We start from the raw sequence: 12978 nt of genomic DNA, 5'->3' as shown, positions 1-12978 counted from the left end.
TGGGTGCTGGCCCAAGGGATACTTCGTGGCACTGCTCAGAGATTGTCCTCACGGGAACGGGGCCCATCCAGTGGCTGGTGGCCCCTGTGGCTCTGACCATGACAGAGGGAGCCTGGAGCGGTCTCCTGCCTCCTCCATTCAAACACTAAAATCGGGGGTGCTGGTGATGAAAATGTTACATCACAGAACCAGAGAGCCGAGGGTCACAGGCCTGGGTTTGATCCTCGCATCGCATGGGCCGCCAGCACTTCTGGGAACGACCCCTGAGCACAAAGCCGGGGTAGCCCCTCAAGCCTCCTCAAAAATATTGCATGGCCGAAATCCCGAGCCTAAACTCCGCTGGGGGACCCTGGGCCCTGCCGCTCCGGCTCCGGGCCTCGGCTCTTCCCACATACACAGTCAGGACCGCCCTGACTCCCAGGGTCTACTCCCAAGGAGCTCGGGCTCTGGGCTGCCTGCAGGGAGTTGGGGATCGGGTCCGGAAAGCACCCCAACTGCCATCAGGGGCTCCCGCTGATGGGGAACACATTGGGTGGGATGCGGAAACCACAGATTAAAGGGGCCTCGGTATTAAAGTCCGAGCAGCTCCGGGAAGTGGCAACAAGCTGGCAAGCGACTGTTAGAGCTGTGTTCTAGGGGTACAGTGTGACTCTGCACAATAAGGCAATTGTTTCGTTTTGGGGCTACACCTGGTGGTTTGGGGGGCTACTCTCAGCTCAGTGCTGGGAGGGGGAGAAATTCTTCCCCATTCCTAGTAGTGATTGGGGAAATGGGATGCAGGGAAGTTAATGTAGGGAAAACTTGTGTTTCTGCCCTTGGAGCCATTTCCCTGCCCAAAGGCTTTTATTTTGGCGGTACTCGGGGTGTACTCCCAGCCCAGGGACCCCTTCCTGCCGGCTCCAGGACCATAGACAGTGCTGGGGATCAAACCCACACCACTGAGTGTGGCCCCCTCTAAAACCACACAGCCAGCTCCAAGTGTGAGAACCCAGCCAGGACGCTAGCAGTTCAAGCCCCCAGCCCCACTTCCTTACTCAGCCTGGAGTGGGGTCTCCTCGCACTGCCCACCTTAGAATTGGGGGAATCGCACATGGGCCAACCCTGAGAAGGGGTATAGGGAGAGGAAATTCACGTCCTATGCCATCCCTGCATACCCTCCCCACAGCTGTGCATGAACCTGGACTCTGCAAGCTGGGTTCACACTGCTGTACTCCTCCAAGGTCACAGAAGGGGAACCTGAGGCCACTGCTGCAAAGCACTGTGTCTAGTGAGGGTTATGCATCGAAAGGGGAGATGCGCCTTCACAGCCCACTTGCTGGAACTGGGCTCCTTTCCCCTACCGGTACCCCCACCCCGAGTTTCTCCCAGCCTTACCTGCTTCCTGGACATCACCTGCCCCAAGATCTGAGGGAATTAGGGATTCCGGGGGCAAAGGTAGGCTGCTCTGGGCTTTGGGATGTCCAGGCCCCCTGATGTGCCCATAAAGTGGGATTCCTGGGCTTCTTCTGGTCTATGGAGAACTTACTGCCTACAGGTGGAGGCAGATTAGAAATGGGGGCTCTGTATACCTGATCTGAATTCACTCACCTGCCCTCACCACCACAGAACCACCCCCCTCCAGGTCACCTTATCTCCTCCCAAGCTGAGCTGTTGCCATGTCCAGGAGCTGAGGTCCAGCTGCTGGCCTGGACCTCTCTGCTCCTGGCAGCTAATGGTGCTTTCTATGTCTTGGCTGGGTGTCCCTCTGGGATCACCCTTGGCACTCCACACTTCCCCTCACACACTCCCTGCCTTAGGCTTCCGTCCCAACTCCCACCCAGCCTATACCCTCATTCCTCATGCATGGGCAGGGCAAGTCTCTTGGGGAAGTCTTGGAGGAGGTGTAGACATTTTCATAGCCTGCCACTCCCAACCAACCCAGTTCAGGCATTGGTTTTGAATTGTTGATATCAGGACCAGAGTGATAATACAGCAGGTAGGTTCCTTGCCTTGCACACAGCTGACCCAGGTTCAATCCCTGGCACCCATACAGTCTGAGCTTTGGCAGGAGTGATCCCTGAGCACAGAGCCTGAGCACCAGAGTGTGGCCAAAAAAAACCAAAAACTTAGAAATTATTAATGGGGGTGGAGAGATACAGCAAATAAGGGAGCTTGCCATGCACTGGCCCACCCGGGTTCGATCCCTAGCACCCTATATGGTCCCCCAAATCCACCAGGAATAATTTCTGAGTGCCAAGTCAGAAATAATTCCTGAGCATCGCCCCCGCCGTAAATTACTGGGAATTGACAAAATGCAGCAAAGAATATAGTACTGGGGAGGCGGTGCTCCTGATTTCTCCTTTTCAGGAAATGTGAAGGTGATGGGATGCTGCTTTTCCGCGGGCCGTTTTGGTTCCCTGGCTCTTTTTAAAAAGAGCCAGGGGACCAAAAAAAGAAGCTGTCTAAAACGCTCTCCCAGTTGCCTTCAACTTTCCTGTCCTACAATTTGGCCTATGAAGGTGTGATCTGTGGGCGTTAGGATAACCAGAGGTCAAGGTCAAGATGCAGATTCCTGCACCAGAGTGCGCGTCTGAAGGATTCATCTGCTCTCTCCGACGCTGGGAAGTTTGATCAAACTGTGCACAGCGGTTGGGACGGGGGGCGTGGCCTGAAGGGGGCGGGGCGGGGAGAGGGCGGCGAGGGGGCGTGCTCCGCCGCCCCCTCCCCGCGCTGGCCACAACTTGCAGTAATTCTAAGATCTCGTCGCCAGAGGGCGCCACTGACCGGGCTAAGGGGCACTGCTTGTTTCTCCCAAGTTTGCTGTCATCAAGGGCAGACAGCAGGGGCGAACCGTGGCCCAGTGGGCAGGAGCTTCCGCCAGGAAGGAAGCCTGACATCAGGGAAGAGGCTGGCAAGCAGCACTGGGCACCTGCCTGGTCCTTGGACGCTTGAACCCCAGAACTGAGAGAGGCCAGGGCCTGCCTGGAATCCCGACCGAGCGGTCCTGCACTGGAGGCCGCTGTGTTTACGCAGCCGGGAGCGGGGAAAGCATCTGTGGCTCAGCGGGGAAAGCCAAGGCCTGGGCAGGGGCTCGGGGCGTAGCAAGCAGCCGCGCCTCCCGGCCCAGGGCCCTGTCAGTGGGTGGACCCCAGACGTCCAGCTTTGAGTCAGCTCTGGCTGCCCTGCGGACCCATCCGTCACAGGGGTGATGGCGAGGGAATGGAAGCTGGGTGACCGTGGTGATTCAGCGTCCCTCCCCTGGCCCTGAGAGTGGGGGTGGGGGCTCCGCCTTGGACTGGGAGCGGAAGGAGCCGCGGTGGTTTCGAAGAGGTCCTTACGGGACTCCTCTGTCCAACTCTCCTAGATCCCGAGGTCAAGAGGACACAAGTGTGGCCAGAAGCTGTTTCTGGGCCGGGAGGGGGGCTACGGAGGATGGACGCTTCTGTCTGGGATTTTTTAAAATTGGGCTCCGTGAGAAAACACACGTGCTTCTCCCACCCTGCGTGGATCTCTATGGGTCGGGGGTAGTTTTGGCTCTGGGAGAGGAAGGGGCCTGATCCCTACCGGTTAGGGGAGCGGCTCAGCCGGCCCGCCCGCGATGGTGAGGGGAGGACTCCGCGCACGGAGAGAGCGCGGGAGTGGAGAAGGGAGGGGCGGTGAGCGGGCAGCGAGGGGGCGTGGCGGGGGAGGTGCCGGGACGCGGCGGGATTGGGCGGGGCCTGATGGCGGGGCGTGGCCGGGTTCGAGGTGGTGCCGGGGAGTACGCAGGACGTGATTGTGGGGCGTCTGGGGGCGTGTCGGGGGCGGGGCTTGGTCAGAGGCGGCGCTGGGAAGCGGCAGGTGGCGGGCGGGGCCTTGTTATGGGGCGTGTCAGGGGCGGGAAGGGGGCGGGGCCGAGGCCGAGGCGGCGCCGGGGGCTGGGCCCCACTTTCCGGATGGGGCGCGGGCGGCGGCGGAGGCGGGGCCGGGAGCTCGGGGCCGCGCCCGCCGGGTCGCGCCGGGGCTGGAGCCGGGTGGGAGCCGCTGCTGGAGCGGCCGGGGGCGCCGGGAGCCCGAGCTGGAGCGCAGGCCCGAGCGGGACCGAGCGGAGCTCGGCGGCCGGAGCGCGGCTCGGCGTGTGGTTGTCAGGGCCCGGCTACGGTGGGAGGGTGCCGGCCGCGACCCCCGCAGACGTGCGCGCGGGAACCCCGATCGCCCCTGCGGGGCCTGGGCATAGCCTCAGCCCGCGCGGGGAGGGGTGGTCCCGGGATCTGGATGGACGAGGACGAGGAAGGAGGCTCCATCTCCGAGCTCAGCGTGAGCACGAGCCGGGAGACCAGTGGAGGCTGCACCTGGCGCCGGCCAGCGCTGTCCCGAGCGTCGTAGGCCGGACTCGGCACCGGCTTTGGCATCTCAGTCGCCGCGACCCGGAGCTTGGCCATACGTTCCTTCCGGGAGAGGAGGAACGGCATCTGGAGGAGGACCAGACACCTGAGCCGGCCCCGACGCGAGGCACTTTGGTGGCCCAAAGCTGATCCCTGGAGAGCCACCGGCCTTCTGACCTGTCCGCCCTGTACGGATGTGCCGCTGCCCGTTGGAGCACCATGACGGCGGGATGACCTCGCAGGAGGCAGTGGCAATGTCTGGCCGGGCTGGGGTGGCTGGGTCCCCGGAATGGCCCCCCAACGCCCCCCAGGCCCTTGGGTGGCCAGGCCGGGCCCGGGTGGCCGTCGCAGCCCTGGTGTGGCTGCTGGCAGGAGCCAGCATGTCAAGCCTCAACAAGTGGATTTTCACGGTGCACGGCTTCGGGCGGCCCTTGCTGTTGTCGGCGCTGCACATGCTGGCCGCGGCGCTGGCCTGCCACCGGAGGGCACGCCGCCCCATGCCCGGCCAGACGCGCCGTCAGGTACTGCTTCTCAGCCTCACCTTTGGCACGTCCATGGCCTGTGGCAACGTGGGCCTGAGCACCGTGCCCCTGGACCTGGCCCAGCTGGCCACCACGACCACCCCGCTCATCACGCTGGCCCTCTCGGCGCTGCTCCTGGGCCGCCGCCACCACCCGCTGCAGTTTGTGGCCATGGGCCCGCTCTGCCTGGGGGCCGCATGCAGCCTGGCCGGGGAGCTCCGGGCGCCCCCCGCGGGCTGCGGATTCCTGCTGGTGGCCACCTGCCTCCGGGGCCTCAAGTCCATTCAGCAGAGTGAGTGTGGGGGTCGCTGGCGGAGGAGGTGGGGGTCAGTGTGGGTGGTTTTGTGGCCTCCCACGGGTTGTATGCTGGCATGGCTGTTAGGCCATGGTACAGATTTTTTTTTTTAAAGCAAAAAGAACGAAGGCAGGAGGCTTTGGAAGACACAAAAAGTGAGGTGCAAGAAAGGCCCCCAACTCCATGAGTTTGGAGCCCCAGACTAGACTCTAGAGGCCCAGTGAGTTTTACTAGTGGCCATGAGCCACTTGTATTTCCCCTGGCCCTGACCCAGGAAGGAGCCACCTTTGGACAGGGAGCACAGCCCCCTTTGCTAGTGAGCCACAGAGACAAAATCCAAAGCCAGTTGTCAGGTTCCACACTGGGCCAGGGACATGGCTAAGAGAAGGAGCTGGAGGGTCTGATGGCCGGCCAGGAGAGAGGCAGGGCTTAGGCGGGTGTAGGGACTGGGGCAGGGCTGAATGTGGGTGAGGTTTCCTGGGCGCTCCTACCTCACAGACCCTCAGCTGGTTGTTGATGCTGAGTAGTCATGGGGACCTCCTGCATCCCCATTGTACAGATGATGCAACTGAGACTGGATGTTCCTGGTTTACCCAGGGACATTCTGCCCTTCAGGGCTCGAGCGCTGGTCCGTGGGCCTCCAGATCGAGGCTCTGTTGAAAGGGGGTGGCAGGGAAGGGTGGAGACTCTAGATTCAGAACTAACTGCGGGAGGGGCCGCCTTCATGCTCGTGACTAAGGATCGCCTGAGTTACCCCACCCTAGGGAGACGGCAGAGGCCAGTCCCACCACCTGCGCTGGGTCATCCCACCTCAGCGACCTTGGACAGGCCCTGGCTTTGGGGGCCTGAGGCTCCCCCTCAGTCTCGGGGTCCTCTTGCTCTTCTTCTAGCACAGAGTTCCTTTGATCCAGACCCAAGAGAGGGAATGGGGGCCGGAGAGGGGTGCTCCAGGGGCCTGAGCTGGGGTCAAGGGCCGCCTCCAGCTGGGCCCCGGGTTGAAGGCAGAAGTGGGCATCTTCAGAGCCAGGCCCCACCGGCCCGGTCTCCCTCCTCCCGGGCCCTGCGGCCGTGCCACAGCCTTGCTCTATTTTTGCCCTCTGGTTACATGAGCGCTGGGCACGGAGTTTGGGCATGAGTCGGCAGCGGGGAAACCTGAGCTAGGCTTCCCCGCCCCCTTTCCTGGCGGGGCTGGGAGGGCCCCGGCCTCAAGGCCCACACACCTGCGGAGAGGCCCAAGGCGCCTCAGCCACGAGCTTCCGCCTGCAGGACAGGCCGTGGACGTCCAGATCTCCTGGACACCGCGGAGCAGGTGGCAGCAAGGCCTCTGCTGCTCCCTCCTCCGCTCCCAACTGTCACCGGCCTGGTCTGGAGGCCGGGTACTGGCTCCAGGTTTCATGGAGCCCTTGGCCTACCCCCCTCATGTCTCCAGCTGCCCTGGATTCACGGCCACTTGTCAGCCTGTCAGCCTCCTCCCCAGACTGGAGCTCAGAGAGGGCATGGGCTGGTTTGGGCTTTCACCGTGTCCGCAGCACCTGTGACCCACAGCGTGATGGGGTGATGGATGACTCTGGCAGGTGGGGATAGGCTCCATGGACAAGCGTGTGAAGAAGGGTGCTGAGGAGGCTGGGTCCCCCATAATAACGGGCGGGAGCCCAGCAGGGAGAAAGAGGAGAGGGCAAGAGGAGATGTCTGCTTGCAGTGATCCAGGACAGGCACCTGTGCCAGATTCAGACTAGAGTTAGTGACTGCCTCCAACTTCCATCCTGACAGTATCCCTGACAGCTTCCATCCTGACAACCTCAGATGCTTTCCTCCGGCCCAGGGGGGGCTCCCTAGAGGTATGGGTGGTGCCACCTTCTATGCCCAGAATAAAGAGTTGCAGAAAAGACTTGCTGATCTTGTGCCCAGGCAGTGCCATGCGTCGGGGCACGGCCTGACCTGAGTCCGCTGCACTCAGGCTGGGCAGGACACATCCCAAGGTAGAGACCGCAGTTGCAGGGGAGCAGCCTCAGAGCTACCGTAGACACATCTGATGGGGCGCTTCCTTCTTCCCAGGTAGCACTCAGGAGGCTGCTGAGGGGAGGAAGCAGGCAGTGGCACGCATAATAATGTAGCACTGTCTTCCCGTTATTCACCGATTTGCTCGAGCGGGCACCAGTAACGTCTCCATCGTGAGACTTTTTGTTACTGTTTTTGGCATATCAAATATGCCACGGGGAGCTTGCCAGGCTCTGCCATGTAGGCGGGATACTCTCGGTAGCTTGCTGGGCTCTCTGAGAGGGATGGAGGAATCGAACCCAGGTCGGCCGCGTGCAAGGCAAACGCCCTACCCACTGTGCTATTGCTCCAGCTAGCTCTTTACAGAGCATAATAATAGAAATAATAATAGAAATAGTGGTGGGGCCGGGATGCGGCTCACTGGTAAAACAGGAGACTTGGGTTCAGCCCCCAGCACTGTGCCCCAAAGGAGTGGGAGAAAGTAGCAATCCCTTCACCCAGCTGGAGCAGAATAGGGTGTTCTGGGAAGAGGAAACTTTGGGGCACAAGGTGTCAGCCGCCAGGAGCTGTGTGTGTGGGGGAAAGGGTTCCCTGCGGCCACAGTGACCAGCCACTGCTAGACATGGGGCTTTGTGCTCAGCAACTCCTGTTCCCTCCCTGCGTTCCTCCACACAGACAGTAGGTGAAGGGCAGACATGCAGTAAGCCATGGCCGCGGGTCTGGGAACGGGTTTACCTCTGGTAGAAAGAAACCTGGGCAGGTTCAGACACTGAGACAAAAAACACCGGCGGAGGGTCGGAGAGGTACTGTGGGGAAGGCGCTTATTTGCTGGATCCCTGCATCTGGTTCCCTGCACACAGAGCCAGGAGGAAGCCCTGAGCACTGTCAGGGGTGACTCCCAACCCAAAGTGTTTCACACTAGAGGAAGGAGAGGTTGAAATGAGAGTGATGGGCTGGCCGGTAAAGGGTCCTGAGGAGGCCTGGCTGGCACTTGGCCTGGGTCCTGAGTGGCCGCTGCTGGGATGGGGGTCACAGATCAGTGGTCTGCCCCCAGTGAGAGGAGGCGGACGGCTGGGGGTGTCTAGAATAGGCTCCTGGGGCAGGTGGGCGGTTAGGGACTAACTACTGGGCCAGGTGACATTCACCTGAAGTTCCTACACTTCCCAGTGGCCCACAGTTCTCCTGGGCAGGGCGGACCACACACACAGAACTGGTAGTGCTGCTAAATTTGGAGCGGAGGAGCAAGAGGCATCCCAATTATCTGTTCATTTCTAGAAATGCTTGAGTTGGAGGGACTGTTGCCTAGAGAACAAAGCCAAAACATCAGAATGAAACGGAGAGAAATAAGATTTCCTATTCTAGGCTTAGCTTATGAGTAAGCGTCTGTGTGCGGCTTTGGAGAGCATGTGTCGGAAAATGCGGAGCGTCCTGGGAGGGGGCCCGGATCGATTACTCACTTCATGCCACTAGAACCTGGAGAAGAAGCCCCACACTCTGCGCGCACCCCTTGCCACTACTCAGGGCCTGAGCTCCAGTCTGCGATGATGGGCAACACCCCTTTGCAAACTAACCGGGGGTGGGATTGGGTGTCCACACCCAATCACGGGTCACGCAGAGGCAAAGTGGCAGGAGCTCCCCTTTCCTTGCGGAGCTGAAGGGTTTTCTCAGGCCTGGCTTCCTCTCTGCAGCTCTTGTGTTGATGGCAAAGATGCTGATAATGGATTATAAACAGTGGGTGACTGGCGAGCCAGACAATGGCTTTTTTGATCCCTTGTCCTCCCAAAGGTTATTTGTAAGTGAAGCAATGAATGGTCTCCTGTTTTGATTCAACTTATTTTAACCTGTGCGTGTGGGGGGGGGTGGTAGTGGTGGTGGTGTTGGGGGTCTGGGGGGGGGGTGCTGGGAATCTAATCCAGATCCTGACACCCGCAGGGCAAACACCCTACCACTGAGCTCCCTTGTTCCTCATCTTTTTCTTTTTTTTCCGCTTTGGGGCCCACCCAGAGGTGTTCAGGACTTACTCCTGGCTCTGTGCTCAGGGATCATTCATGGAGGGCTCAGAGGACCATATGGGTTGCCAGGATTGAGTCTGGGTCTGCTGCCTGCAAGGCAAATTGCGCCACCCACTGTACTACCTTTCCTGCCCCATCCCCCAATTCCTCCCTAGCCATTTTTTAAATGTCAAAGCCATAGAGCTGGGATATTCTGCAGGCCTCTGCAGGGTGGGTTCCCTGAGACGCAGTGAGGGGCTCAGGTCAAGAAAGGAAGGAGGCAGCAGGCCACAAAACCAGGAAGCTTTTTCTCTAGTGCCTGAGAGCCCCTGACGTTGGTTGGTTTGTTTATAAACCACATGTTATGTTTGTTGACCTTTGGATAGCTTCATAGATCATTGTTTCAGCCTGTGGGAAGTGGTTGGAATATAGCCCGTAAACCCGTGATGGGCACAGGTTATATTCCCTGGGCATTTGACTTCTTTTTGTTTTTTCTTTTTGGGTCCCACCCGGCGATGCACAGGAGTCATTCCTGGCTCATACTCATGAATTACTCCTGGCGGTGCTCGGGGGACCATATGGGATGCTGGGAATCGAACCTGGGTCAGCTGCGTGCAAGGCAAACATCCTACCCGCTGTGCTATCACTCCAGCCCCAGACACTTGACTTCTAAAGGTTTACTCTGCCTTGCAGGTAAAGTTACCTGGGCTCCCAGAGTGCCAGATCACAGGTCGGGTCACAGCTAAATGACAGGAGGACACAGGGCACCGGCCTTGTAGTCTGAGCCTGAATTCTGGACCATCACTCTCGCCCAGAGCAGGGAGCCCCTCCTGCTGCCCAAGGGGCTTGGACAGGCTTCTGGGAGTGGGGGCGGGTCGCAGGGTCACTTCCCGCCAAGAGCTCATGGCCACTGTCCTGGTTGCAGGTGCCCTGCTGCAGGAGGAGAGACTGGACGCGGTGACATTACTCTATGCCACCTCCCTGCCTAGCTTCTGCCTGCTGGCAGGTGCAGCCCTGGTGTTGGAGACGGGCGTGGCCGCCCCACCCGTACCCGCAGACTCCCGGCTCTGGGCCTGCATCCTGCTCAGCTGCCTCCTGTCCGTGCTCTACAACCTGGCCAGCTTCTCCCTGCTGGCCCTCACCTCCGCCCTCACCGTGCACGTCCTCGGCAATCTCACGGTTGTGGGCAACCTCGTCCTGTCCCGGTTCCTGTTTGGGAGCCGCCTGAGCACCCTCAGCTACGCGGGCATCGCCCTCACCCTCTCGGGAATGTTCCTCTATCACAACTGCGAGTTCGTGGCCTCCTGGGCTACCCGAAAGGGTTTGTGGCGGAGGGACGGGCCGGACAAAGGACTTTAAGATCTGGGAGAGCGCCTGGGCCAGCCCTGGTCGGAATCCGACCGTGGCGGGTGGCCAGGGGAAAAGGAGAGAGAAAAGGCAGTCGCTAGGCCAGGGCCAGCGGCCGGAAAAGACCCTCTAGAGGCTTCAACAGGGACCCCCAAAGGCCCATCTGTCCCTGCCTGTGGCTCCTTATCACGTGTCCCCCTCGCCACTGAATGGCGGGGCCACACCTGAACTCTGGAGGCACTGATGGGGACTGCATGGAGCTCGCGGGCCAGACGCTGCGAACCTGTGTTCTGATAACCTCGACTACGACGAAGACGCCGATGATGAGGAGTCTTGGCAGTTGCACAATCCTTCCTCTGGGAAGTGGGGGAGGCAGCTAGGGGGCCCAGGGAAGGGCTTCTTCGCAGCGGGGCATTCCCCACCTGGACTTTGGGGATTGTCTGTGCCAAATCCAGGCAGCTGCAGTGGCCTCACCCCTGGGACTTCCCCTTGATGGGTCTTCCATCCTCAAATAAACTATTTTTGCTTGTACACGAGTGTTGGTCCTTGAGGTTGCAGCCAAGGAAATCGAGAGAACGGGGTGAGGCCCTCCCTGGCCATCAGCCACCCCAGGAGGTGGGACAGTCTCCCTTCCAAGACTCGGCCAGGCCCCAACCTAAGCTCTGTTCCCCAAAGTCCCTCCATTGTCCAGGCCATCATTTTCCACCAGCTGGACGGCAGCTGGGCCTTCCTCCTGGCTCTCCTTCTCCTCCATGACAGCTTCTGCACAGGCCCAGGAGGATCTTTCTGAAATAAACTCCTGTAGGGCCCCACTGCTCTGGTGCAAAACCAGGACACTTGCTCCTGTCTAGGGACAGAGCACAAAGCGGGTGCCTGGATTCTTGTTTCTAGAGGCCCCGAGTTTGATTCTTGGACACACACACAGGCGCACGCACGCGCAAGCGCGCACACACACACACATGCACACATGCACGTACAAATGTACACATGCGTGCGCACTTTTTGCTCCAGACCTCCAGATCCTCAGGACCTGGCCCTGTGGCTTCATCAGGCTTCTGTCTCATTTCTCCCTTGGGTTCCACCTTCCAGCCTCCTCTGCCTCCTCAGGGCCCCCAGGTCCATACAATGGACCCACTATACGTGCTATCCTGTCCAGTCTCTTCCTATGGGACCTTGTTCCTTTTTTATGACTAAAACCTGCCACGGAAGAGAAACACCAACATGTAAGTCTCCAAAGGAAAATCAAATAGGGAACTGGATAGCAAGTTTAGTGGGTAGGGCACTTGCCTTGCTTGTGGCTGTCCCTGGTTCAATCCCTGGCACACCATATGGTCCCCTGAGCCCACCAAGAGTGATCCCTGAGCACAAAGTCAGGTGCAAGCCCTGAGTGTTGCTGGGTGTGACCCTAAAACAAAATGAAAAGGGGCCGGGGGAGATAGATCACAGGGCACGAGCATAGCACTGCACTGTGGCACTGTCCTCCCGTTCCCAATTTGCTCAAGTGGGCCCAGTAACGTCTCCACTGTGAGACTTGTTGCTGTGTTTGGCATATCGAATACGCCACAGGGAGCTTTGCCAGGCTCTGCCATGTGGGCAAGATACTCTCGGTAGCTTGCCGGGCTCTCTGAGAGGGGCAGAGGAATTGAACCCGGGTCGGCTGGGCCAGCCGCATGCAAGGCAAATGCCCTACCACTGTGCTACTGCTCCGGCCCAGGGCAAGAGCATATACTGTATAATGGGAGGCACTGAATAGTCCCACCAAAGCACCATCGGAGGGACCCCCTTGACACCAGTTGCTCTTGAATGCTCACCCCACTCCTTTTTGATGGTAGTGGGCAGGACTTGGGGGTCACAGTGATGCTCATGGCTTACTCCTGGCTCTGTCCTCACTCTTGGAGGACCATATGTAGAGCTGGGGATCAAACCTGGGTCAGCCACGTGTAAGACAAGTCATTGTATTGCCTCTCCAGCCCCTTAAAAACTTTCAGAGGGCCAAGGATAGTATGAGGTAAGGAGCTTGTCTTGCACCCAGATGACCTGGGTTTGATCCCTATTACCTTACACGGCACCCTGAGTTTGCCAAGAGTGATCCCTGAGCACAGAGTCAGGAGGAAACCCAGAGCACAGTTGGGTGTGGTCCTAAAGTAATATTTTTTAAAAAATTTTAAAATTAAAAGAAAATTCATGAACCAGGAATGTGTCTCAGCAGTAGCACACATGCCTTGCATGTGTCGAGCCTGGATTTGATCTCCAATCCGAAACAAAATAATGGAAAGGAAAAGAAGAATGCCTGGTGAGAGGGTATCTCTAGGGCTGTGGTTCGGGGGCAAGGACTTGGGTGGCCTCATGGAGGAAACGTCACCCCGCAGGACGGGTCCTGTGGGTGGACAGTGCAGGGAAGCAGGGCTATGATGCGGTGAACCCCCAGAGCCGGCCACAAGCCTCCCTGAGCTCTGGGCCCAACTCAGTTCCCTCTGCTCTCT

General features: G+C 59.4%; 2 protein-coding genes across 2 annotated transcripts in view; one reads left to right on the top strand and one right to left on the bottom strand.

The window, feature by feature from the left end:
- The window catches only part of GAL3ST1 (galactose-3-O-sulfotransferase 1), a 237885-nt gene that overhangs the window by 65961 nt on the left and 158946 nt on the right, over window positions 1–12978 (bottom strand). The gene's annotated exons all lie outside the window — the stretch shown is intronic.
- Window positions 3931–11026, top strand: SLC35E4 (solute carrier family 35 member E4). The gene is made up of 2 exons (XM_056116544.1): window positions 3931–5156; window positions 10074–11026. Exons 1-2 carry the CDS (start codon window positions 4538–4540, stop codon window positions 10505–10507), a joined length of 1053 nt encoding a protein of 350 aa, XP_055972519.1. The 5' UTR covers window positions 3931–4537; the 3' UTR covers window positions 10508–11026.

This window comes from Sorex fumeus, unplaced genomic scaffold (genome assembly GCF_029834395.1).
Source record: "Sorex fumeus unplaced genomic scaffold, SorFum_2.1 ptg000032l, whole genome shotgun sequence".
In the NCBI taxonomy this organism is placed as follows: Eukaryota; Metazoa; Chordata; class Mammalia; order Eulipotyphla; family Soricidae; genus Sorex; species Sorex fumeus.
This window is presented reverse-complemented; position numbering and strand designations above follow the sequence as displayed.

Bases quoted from the DNA above. Each gene is read 5' to 3' on its own strand.
- SLC35E4 (XM_056116544.1), top strand. From the start codon at position 4,538: ATGTGCCGCTGCCCGTTGGAGCACCATGACGGCGGGATGACCTCGCAG. The intron at 5,157-10,073 runs GTGAGTGTGGGG...TCCTGGTTGCAG, and splicing joins CCTCAAGTCCATTCAGCAGA to GTGCCCTGCTGCAGGAGGAG.